The sequence below is a fragment of the Malaclemys terrapin genome, chromosome 21, assembly GCF_027887155.1.
Source record: "Malaclemys terrapin pileata isolate rMalTer1 chromosome 21, rMalTer1.hap1, whole genome shotgun sequence".
Lineage (NCBI taxonomy): Eukaryota > Metazoa > Chordata > Testudines > Emydidae > Malaclemys > Malaclemys terrapin.
In genome coordinates, this window is record NC_071525.1 from 1,742,029 (window position 1) to 1,752,708 (window position 10,680).

Genomic DNA, 10,680 nt, shown 5'->3' on the forward strand with positions numbered 1-10,680 from the left:
AGCCGGGCAACGGGCAGTCCTAGGGAACTGGCTCTTGCTTCCTGCATTGAGGTGAACAGAAATTTGCCGTTGACTTAACAGCCTTGTCTTCTCTTCCGCAGTCACTGATGCCCTGTGGGGCTGTTTGCTCCAGTGGGCTATGTCTGCCTTGCCACCAGATCAGTGCAACTCCCACCCAGACACAGCTGCATGGGTTGCATCCGTCCATCTCCCGCTGATGGGAGAAATGCGTCTGGCCACTTGGTTCCCACAAGGAAAGCGACACTGGTGCAATCTCTGTGTTCCGGGCCTCACGTGAACGATACTGTGCATCACCCGTGGGAAGGCGCTTGCTTTGCTCAGGCGGTCAGGCCTGTGTTTTGCAATCCCTGAAGCCGTTTCCGAGGCGAGCCCCGAAGCCAGGCGGAAACACCCCAGGAATGTCAGCCTCTGCCAAGTGGGGCCGTGTCTCTTTAAAAGCCAAGACGAGGTCTCGCGATATGAACGCAGAATAGAGCAGGCGTGGGAGGCACATTCTTCAGCCTGCCTGCTCTGCAAATCCGGGAGCGGGCAGAAGGGGAGAGCCAGACCCACGGTGAGCTCCACTCTTGGCAGACGGCTCCTGCACGAGGAAGAGCAGATGACAGCCAAGTCAGGTAAGCAGGCCGAGCGAGCCGGGAAAAGGAATGCTCTTGCCCTGTTTCCTGATTAAAGGCCTCGCAGCGAATCGTCCTGTTGACAGCAGCAGGACGTGCCAGCGCAGGGCTCGACGGGCACGTCTGCACGGCCCGGCTCGGCCGCCTCGGGCTAGCGGGACTCGGGCTCGAGCTCCGAGTTGGACCAGCGCTTTGGAGTCTCTGCGGCCGAGGGGAGGGTGGGCTTTGGGGGCCGAGTGCCAGCCTGAGCCACCAGTTCAGAGCCCCACGTGCACAGCTGGTCCTACAGCGCTAGCCCGAGGGCCACAAGTCTGATCCCTCGGCCCGGCCTGGGCTGCGGAGGGACCTGCTTGTTAAGCTAGTGCCTGGAGCCGGCCCTGGATCGAGAGATGGGTGTGTCTGAGGATAGCTAGACAGGTCATTGGGAAGATGATAGATCAATAGATCTGGCAACAATGAGATGACAGCTGGGTAGGCGGAATCTAAAGCGAGAACTTCTCCTTATTCGCTACGGATCTTTATTATCACGAGCCAGAAATGGGCCTGCCACGGGGGGGCCTGCGTGAAATCGCACAATAATCCCGTGGCTGTAATAGCGTGTGAGAACGCAAAAGCGCTTCACCGTCCTTAGCTCACGAGAACGGCCAGAGCCAGGGGAATTCATTGTCTTCTCACCCGGCCATGGAGGCACAAAGTGACTCGCCCCTGAAAACTGAGGGGCTCCGGGGGGCTCTGCAGCTCCTGGTTCCCAGCCCCACACTGGGGTGAGAGGCAGCGAGTGAGGGAGGTGAGCGCTAGGGGCCAGGGGCAGGGTGCCAGGAGCAATCGAGACCCCCCCCCCAGGATCACCTGGGTCTCTCTCCCTCGTTCCATTGCAGGGGCCTCGGGCGTCGGTGCACCTCAGGTCCTCCTGTTCTCCGTGCTCCAGCATCAGCGACTCCTCCTCTGTGCCCTCAGCCTCATGACCTTTGGTTCTGGGGTCAGTCAGTATGACTGGAGGGCGGGGGGTGGGACGCAGGGAGCTCGGGACCAAATCCAGACCCGTCCCTGACACCGGGGACATTTGGGGGCTGAGGTTTGTGAGTGGATGCGGCTCTGGACCGGGCTGGGTCTTGTGCGCTCGCAGAGCGGACTGTGAAGGAGAGAGAGCGGGCGGAACAGAGGTGCGGTGCCAGAGGGAGGCGGGCACGGGACGGAGAGGGCGAGACGAGGGGTGTTGGGAAACCGGCCGCCTTCCCCTGGGGAACGGCAGGTCCCGGCTTGCTTATCTGATCTGGTTCCCGCCGACGCCGCCTGCAGAATTCACACAGAAGCATGAATCTCTCCGCGTCCTGTTGGCGTCCATTCGCCCTCGCTGCTTGCCCCGGCCCCCTGCCAGCTAACATGGCTGTCCTGCCACCAGCCGGTGCCCCCACGCCACCTCACATGGGCACAGCCGTAGGCGGGCTCAGAAACCCAGCTCGGGTCCCCTGTACTGTGCCAAGGGGCCTAGAGTCGTCAGCTCCCCCATGCCCACACCCATGTGACCGCTGAATTTCTCTGCCCAGCTGCGATGCCCACTGGGTAATAGTGGGTCTAATCCAGACTGCCGTAAGGACGCAATTGGGCAGCACAGTGATGGAAGTGTTTGAAATGCAATAGTTAGATGTGTGGGTATCTGTAGCAGAAGCAGCTGCGTAGAGAATCCTGTGCTTGAGGACGAAACGTTTGCCCGGTGTCTGCTGTGCCCGGCCTACGGAGCTCTCAGCCAAGGAAGCAACGAGGCACGCCAGGCCGCCAACGGCAGATCTGCCAGTTGTTGCCTGCTGGGTTGGACCGAAGAACAAGAAGCAGGAGCAGGAGGGAGAGGAGAGTCCATGGGGGGCAGGATGGGGTGGGGAGGCAGAATCCATTCCAGGAAGGAAGGAGGAGAGGGCTGCAGAAATGAGTCTGTTTCCGGGGGGAAGGGGGACTCTGCCAGATCAGGGCTCCATGCAGCCTTAGATCCCACCTCTGCTCTGGATGCCAGCGGACAGCCGACACCGGTGCTCTCGGTTGGGCGTGGCGGATGGTATGTCATGGCACAGAGCTGGCTGCCTTCCGGGTTCGGTGATTCCTGCCCAAGGACAGGGCTGGTTTGAAGCTAAACCGAGCCCCAAATTCTGCTGGAGCAGCTCACTTCAGTCCCCCTCCCTCCATCCCGCGAGGCCGTGCAGATTTGGGAATTACCCCAAAGCCCTGCTTCCAGCAAGAGCGCTGGTTGCTTCAGAGGTCCCAGAAGGCTCTGGTCAGGCCTGGTGGCTCAGCAGAGGGCCCACCTGCCTAGCCGGCTTAATCTGGAACAGCGCATCAAACCATTGCCAGGAGGAGCCCGAGGAGTGGCGCTTCTTGCAGCTGAAGGCCCTGCGCGGTGCGGACACGTCCGCCAAGCTTTTATGAATGGGATCCTGGCGTGTAGCTTCAGATCTGGAGAGACGGAGACAGTGTCAGCCCAAACCTCAGCACGTTCCTCCTGAGAGAGACTGCCCGGATGGGCCCAAGATGAACGGAAAGCCGCCAAGCCAGCTCAGGACAGCTGGGGGGGCATGGCCCGCCTTGGCTGAGGACAACTGGAGACCTCGAAGGAGTGACCAGAGCTGGGGAAACAGAGAGCAAGGAGATAGGGACTCGAGAAGGACAAGCGGAAGATAAAAGATCAGGGGCCAGATGGACTGCTGGTGGAAATCGGCATATCTCCCTTGACTTCAGCCAGGGTGCTACAGATCTTTGACTTCCGTGGAAGGATGCTGATTTACACCAGTGCAGGATCTGGCCCCGGTGTTCGGTGCAAACAGAGACGAAGACGAGATCTGAGCCCAAGCAAGGCACAGCTGCCAATAGAGAAAGAAACGAACAGGAGGCGAATCAGAACATAAGAACGGCCATACTAGGTCAGAGCAATGGTCCATCTAGCCCAGTATCCTGTCTGCCAACGCCCGGTGCCCCAGAAGAAAGGAGCAGAACAGGGAATCACCAAGTGATCCATCCCCTGCCGCCCATTCCCAGCCTCTGGCAGATGCAGCCGAATGACCAGCACTAACAGAGAGCGTCTCTGATGCAGGCTCTGGGGTGGAGCACGTGCAGGGACCCCAGAACAGGCTGTGCACTAGTGGTCTACATGGGACGCTCTCACAGGGATGTTTTCTAAAGCAGCAACATCGCCTCTGCTCCTGCAACAATGCTCCTGGGTGGGTCGGCAGCCGGGGCTGACCCCCAACCTCTCCCTGCGAAGCCCAGGGGAGCTGGGGGATCAAGCCCGTTCGCTGCGGGCAGCAGTGGGTGGCTTTCCTCTGAGGCTGGAGGGAGCCATAACGCTGTCTGCTGCCATGTGATCCTCCAAGCCCTGCCCCAGAGATACAGCCGACCTTGAGCCCAGGCCTGGGCATCTGTCCCTATGCCTCGTCCTCTTGGGTGTGGGGCTGATGTCACCCGTCTTGTCTGTCACCCGTCAGGGGGTGGCCAGGTGTTGGGGGACCATGACCCCTGCAATACAGGCTTTGGCTCCGCTGTTCCGGCCCCGTCTCTTCCAGCCTCACCGGGAGCTCCCCTGGGGGCTCCGAGGGACGTAACGGGCAGGAACAGGCTGGAACTGGCACTTGGGTGCCTGGGGAAAGGCACCCTAGGAACAGAGCAAAGGGAAATGCAAGTGTCCCGGGGCAAGGCCCAGGGCCTAGGGCAGATTCCCTCCCAGAGCAGAGTGCATCGCACGGGGCATTTGGAGCGAGACCAGGGTGAAGCGGGGGGATGTGCTGGCAGGGACGAAGCAATGGACTAGCCGCCTTCCTGTGCCCAATTCGTCTGAGCCGGGTCCTGCTCTCGCCGAACCCAGCAAACCCACTGAAGCCAATGGAGTGACAGGGGTGAGGTGAGGGCCGGAGCGGGCCCTGGGATGCTAGGGGCAGATCCTCAGCGAGGGTCAGTCGGCAGATCTCAGCACGAGATGGCCACACGCCCCTTTGACCGGGCAGTGCGCTGCCGGAGCAGGCCAGCCCCTGGCGGGCAGGAAAGAGGAAAGGCGAACAATGGGATGCACTTCCCTTCCCGCACATCCTGTGCACTGCCAGCCCTGCCTGTTGGCTTGAGTGTGCAGCGCACGCCCCTGGGCTCCGGGAGCTCCTGAGGAGTGGGGCAGAGTGAGCTCTCTGCCGAGGGCGCTCGTCTTCCCCGCCCGGGATTCGATTTGAGGCTGGGGTTTTGCAGGCGAAAGGACTAGCTGAGAGCCACCTGGCAGCAGCAGGTAAAGAACCGTCCATGCTAGACTCAAGGCGCTGGTACTGCTGGGGACAGAGGCCACGCTGCCTGGCCAGTGCAACCCCCCGGTGCCCCCGCCTAGCAGGACAAAGCGAGCTTCCCCCGCCTGCATGATCTGCTCCCCCTTGGTGAGACAGTGTCTAGAGAGGAGCTGGGTCTCCGGTGGCCTTCGGCCCCTTGCCCTGCACACACAGGGGCGGCGACGCTGGCTGCAATGGGGCCGTGCCAGGGCTGCGATTCCCCGGGCGGCTCCCTCTTCCCCCGTGCAATCAGGTTGCCTCATCCCCTGCCCTGCCTCGTGCCAGGCCACTGGGCTGGGCTGGGAGGGTTTTGGCATGAGGCATCTCCGGTGGGATACCACCCAGGGCGGTGTGGCAAGACAAGGACTGGCGGATAATTACAGCCCATTGCATCTTCTCCTCCTTCTCCGCCCTCTCTGTTCCGCTGGGAACCAGCCTCATTCCTTTCAGATGAGCGCTGGGCAGCAGGTTATGCCAGCCGGGTAATGATTGTTATCGTCTGTAGCTAGGAGGAGGCAGGACCCTGGGGGAACGGAGGCGGGAGTGGCAGAAAAGGGGAGGAGCCAGACAGGTGCAGGGGTTGGGAGCTGTACGTTCACGCCAAACGGGTCAGGGTGTTGTTCTCATTGCAGCCTGAGGAGGCGCTGTAGCACAGGGGAGTTCATAGATCCATTCACAATGGTAAGGCCAGAAGGGAGCATTTGATTATCCCATGTGACCTGCATGACCCCGGCCAGAGAACCCCAGTCACGGATCCCAGCATCAAATGCTAAACCCCAAAGGGACGGTTAATAAAATCCAGCTTGAGCTCCTGCGTAAGCCAGGCTGGAGAATTCCCCGTCCTGGCAACTGGAAACATCCAAAGGCTATGAGATTGGCTTAAAAATTCTGAGATTAAAATCCTCCTCCTGCAAGATTTGGGTTTTTTTCCCCTTCACTTTCCAGTGTCGGGGCCTTTAGGGCGCCCCCGGGGCACGTTGTCCCACTCTCCCGTGCAGCCCCAAGAGCTAAAACCGCTGGAATTGTCACCGATCATAGACTCCTGACAATGCAGGGTTGGCCGGGCCCCCGTGAGGCCGTTACCCCGAGGCAGGACCAAGGAAACCTGGACCAGTTCTGGCAGGGGTCTGTCCAGCCTGTTCTTAAAGGCCTCCAGAGACGGGGGTTCCACCACCTCCCTAGGTTACGTGTTCCCAACTCTGCGAGTTAGACGGTTTTTCTAGTCTCTGTCCTTCATCTCCCTTGCTGCAGATACATCCCATTTGTTCTTGACCTGCCTTCAGTGGACGCTGTTGATTGCCATCCTGTCTATAATGGCCCGGAACACCTTTGCAGGCTGCTCTCAGGTTCCCCTCCGTCTGCTTTCCTCACGACTAAACGTGCCCAGGTTTTCTAACCTTGCCCCATGGTCAGGTTTTCTCAACCTCGGCTCATTTCTGCTGCTCTCCTCTGGACTCTCTCCAGTTTCTCCCCATCTTTCCTAAGGCTCGGTGCCCCAAACTGGACGCCGTGCCCAACAGGGCAGGACTATGACCTCCCGTGTCCTGCATATGACACGCCTGCTAACACCTCATCTCCTGACTCCAGGAGCTGGAACTTGAAAGAAAACATCAAATACTGGGTGACTCGTGATAAACTCGCAAGTGTTGGCAGCAGCGAATTCACCCTGGGATGCTGGCTCGTTCCCCAGCGGCTCGCTCGGGGCCCTGTTGTCAGCCCAGCCTTGTTGCCAAGTTCCCAGGCTGGATCCGCCCCCAACTCCGTTTCTCCCTGGGTATTTCTTTGTGCTCGGCACCATGGAAATGATCCTCTGGGCCCGACGCCCGGACGTGCCCCGTCTTGTCCCTTTCCCCTTCAGCTGAGCCCCGGGTGCAGTGCTGCTCCAGGGTGAAGAGATTGATGCATGGGAACCAGATGGTTCTCCACCCGCTCCCAGGGAGACGGGGGGCTGTTGGGCTGGGATCTTTCCCCGTAAGGAGAACCAGACTCACTGGGAAAGGGGACAGGCCCCCTCTGCTCTTGCTGCCCCCTGGTTCGGGGCATGGCTCGCACGCTAGCCCCAGCCACGGGGCTGGATGGAGATGAGGCAAGGGGACGGTACGGGGCTGAAAGGAACCCCTTTTGTCGCTCCTGTTTGAGCCCTCCAGGGCTGCATCTGCTGGGTGGCGCAGAGGGAGACAAAGGCAGTGACTCCCATGCTGAGCTGCAGTCCCGACACCGGCGATGCCGGATTTACCGGGGTTTCACTGGGAGCAGCAGCGGGGGCTGCACTTTCTCCTGCTGCTTGGACCCGGCTTCTCTGCTTCCCTCCCCTGCCCCATTCTCCCCTTCAAACCTCCACGTGACTCGGCGCCTCCCACCCCCTGCTCCCTCTGAGCGTCTCCCATGTCCCCCGATCTCTCCCCACCAGCGCCTGCAGCAGCCTCCCCACTAACGTCCGTACAGTCCATCCCTGCACCCCCTTCCGAAATCCCCAAGTCCATATTCCACCTGTAATGACCGGATCACACACTGGGCTTGTCCTGCTTTAAGGGGACCGGCTCCTACTGCCAGACGTGCTTGGCAGAGCTCCCCTGCTGCACAGCTTCTGGGCACACATCCTGTATACGGCCCGTAGTATAATGAGCCCTGCAGCAGCGAGAGCCTACAGGCCGTATACAGGGCGATATTGACCAGGGATGGGCCAGGGTGAACCGAGATCAGAGTTGGCCCAGATCAGGTGAACGCTCACGGGGCCCCCCTGGAAATGGGAGTCCTGCATAGAAGTGGGGTCACTGCCTGGCCTTTCCCAGCAGGTGCCCGGTGCCCACCAGGCAGCGCAGACTGGCGCTAACGCCTGGCTGCACCGGTGCTGGGCCAACGAGCCCCCCACTGCCCGGCTCAGGCATTGGTTCCATTACACCTGCAGGGACTAATGGGACCGAGATGTCGGGCGACCCGTCGGAGCTGGAATGGGCCCTCCACGTGCTGGTGAAGAACTACGACAAATACGCCAGCGGCTGCTGCAAGAAACCCCGGCGCATCAGCAAGAAGGATTTCCGCAAGATGCTGAGCCGGGAGCTCAACCACATGCTGACGGTGAGACCGGGGGGATGCTGGTGGGGGAATGTGAGCCCACGGGGAGCACCAACCATGCCATGGGGAACCCTAGTGTGTGAGAGTGAGCCCACGGGCAGCACGAGGCCATGCCACGGGGAACCCTAGTGAGACCGGGGGGATGCTGGTGGGGGAATGTGAGCCCACGGGCAGCACCCGGCCCTGTCACAGGGAACCCTAGTGTGTGAGTGTGAGCCCACGGGCAGCACGAGGCCCTGTCACGGGGAACTCTAGTGTGTGAGAGTGAGCCCACGGGCAGCACGAGGCCCTGTCACGGGGAACCCTAGTGTGTGAGTGTGAGCCCACGGGCAGCACGAGGCCCTGTCACGGGGAACTCTAGTGTGTGAGTGTGAGCCCACGGGCAGCACGAGGCCCTGTCACGGGGAACCCTAGTGTGTGAGTGTGAGCCCACGGGCAGCACGAGGCCCTGTCACGGGGAACCCAGGTGTGTGAGTGTGAGCCCACGGGCAGCACGAGGCCCTGTCACGGGGAACCCTAGTGTGTGAGTGTGAGCCCACGGGCAGCACGAGGCCCTGTCACGGGGAACCCTAGTGTGTGAGTGTGAGCCCACGGGCAGCACGAGGCCCTGTCACGGGGAACCCTAGTGTGTGAGTGTGAGCCCACGGGCAGCACGAGGCCCTGTCACGGGGAACCCTAGTGTGTGAGTGTGAGCCCAACACTACCTCATGCTGTCCCCAACCAGCCTCCTTGCTGGCAGCCTGAGGAGGGACCTTGGTGACCCAGCTCCAGTGCTGAGCTCCCTGCCCCATGGGGGCAGGGGGTGCCCTGGCAGCGGCTGACTGAGACGCCAGGCCGGTGAGTGCCGCCCCCCGGGGTCCCCAGCCCCTCCTGGCGTTTGAACGGCTCCGCGCTCTCTTCCCAGGACACCGGGAACAAGCGCGCGGCCGACAAGCTCATCTGCGACCTGGACGAGAACAAGGACGGGCACATCAGCTTCGAGGAGTACTGGACCCTGATCGGCGGCATCGCCAGCCCCATCGCCTGCCTCATCCGCCAGCAGGAACATGGCACCAAGTTCACCAAGTAGCACGGCCCGAGGGCGCCAGCAGCCCCTCAGATCCCCCCCAGGCCCCTGGCTCGGAGCTCCCCCTTTGCTGCTTCTCCCTGGGCCACGTGTGATCCCCTGCCCCCCACAGCGCCCCCGAGGCCAGCGTCTCCCAGGGAGAGTGGATCTCCTTCCAGCTGGGGCTCAGCCCCCACCTCGATCAGTCACCCCCCACCTTAGCCAGTGCTCGTTCACCCCTCCCGCCCACTGCTGGGCCGGCCCACATGGCAGCAGAGATACCATCCTCCTGGCCTTGTTAGCAATCCGCCTGCCTTGTCATGTGGCAGATCCGTGGCCTCCTGGACCCTCGTCCCTCAGCCGGGGCCCATGGTGCTGGCAGTCACAGAGCAGTAGGTGATGGAGGAGAATCGCCTGTGGCTCTCTGCAGTACAGGGCTTATGTGACACATGCTGCAGTGGGTCTGACGTGCCAAGAAAGCAGATCCGCATTGTCCCAGCAAGAAGGGGGGCAGCAGGGACACACGCAGACACGCAGACACGCACACCCCAGTCAGTTACAGCCCGGTCGCTGCTTTTCCCAGGCTCCCCCTGTAGCTTGCTGATGCCGTATTGGCCTTTGCAGCCCTGCCACCAAATGCCCTGGGGGTGGCTCCAGGGCTGGGCTAACCCCTCGGGGGGAAGGCCCCGGCGCCTTTGCAGGGTTCACAGTGCTGGTGTCCCAGGGTCCTGCAGGGCTGGGACGAGGCCCTTTTCTCCTCTCGCTCTTAGGAGGCTGTGCTGGGTTTAACCCTTCCCGGTCTGCAGCTGAGCGCTGAGCCTTGCCTGGCCCCATGCTGGAGAGCTCTGTGCTGGCAGGGAGGGGTGAAATTGCCCCTGCCCCCTGCCAAGGCCCTGAGTGAGACAAGCCAAGTTCCCAGCCGTGCCTGTCTCCCGCCGCGTCATTTCCTCACTCTGTGTGTAGACGGGACTGGCTGGGGGCCCAGGCCGGGGAGAGGGAGGGATGCAGCCCCTTGGTGACTCTCCTTCTTAGACCAAACTCTGCCCTCAGTGCCTCCCCTGCAGCCCCCCCGGGCCGCCCCCCAGGTGGGGGTTCCAGGGCATTGACCCCCATCTATGACTTGAATGTTCCCGTTCTCAGGCCTGTCGGGCTCGGGATTCCGACCCCCATGCTGGTTAGAAATCAACCCGTCCGAGCTGATAAAAAACCTCTCCTTCCCCTTTGCTGAGCATCGTGACAGTTCTGTGGGGCCCATGGGGGCCGTGGGGCTCGTCTGACTTTCCTTAACGCCCCCGGGGGCTGGTGCACAAGCTGGACTGTGAAATTCATAACAATAAAGTTTGGAGTGGGATCGGTGTCTGGGTCCTTCCCTGGGGCGGGTGGGCGAGGAGCTCACAGCGCCGTACCAGGGCGTTAGCTGAGCCCACGAGGTTGGAGAATGTCGCTGTGTCCCTGACCAAACTGTACCGGAGACCCCTCCACTGGTAGCAGGGCGAGACCCCCCGTCCCCACGGCCTGGCTGCTCACCCCACGGGGCCATTGGGACCCAGCAGCTGCCTAGGCCAGGCCAGAGAACGGCCCCACCAGAATTCCCAGTGCAGAGCTGCTAAAAACCAGCCCATCTGGATTTAAACAT

At 61.6% G+C, this 10,680-nt stretch overlaps 1 protein-coding gene across 2 annotated transcripts; it reads left to right on the forward strand.

The window, feature by feature from the left end:
* The first annotated feature begins 500 nt into the window (after window positions 1–500).
* Window positions 501–10,395, forward strand: S100A16 (S100 calcium binding protein A16). Of its 2 annotated transcripts, none has more exons than XM_054010869.1 (3): window positions 501–635; window positions 7,833–8,002; window positions 8,904–10,395. In XM_054010869.1, exons 1-3 carry the CDS (start codon window positions 620–622, stop codon window positions 9,066–9,068), a joined length of 351 nt encoding a protein of 116 aa, XP_053866844.1. In that variant the 5' UTR covers window positions 501–619; the 3' UTR covers window positions 9,069–10,395. The 2 variants fall into 2 exon arrangements, with proteins under 2 accessions (XP_053866844.1, XP_053866845.1); XM_054010870.1 differs by lacking the exon at window positions 501–635 and adding an exon at window positions 4,765–4,890.
* The last annotated feature ends 285 nt before the right edge of the window (window positions 10,396–10,680 follow it).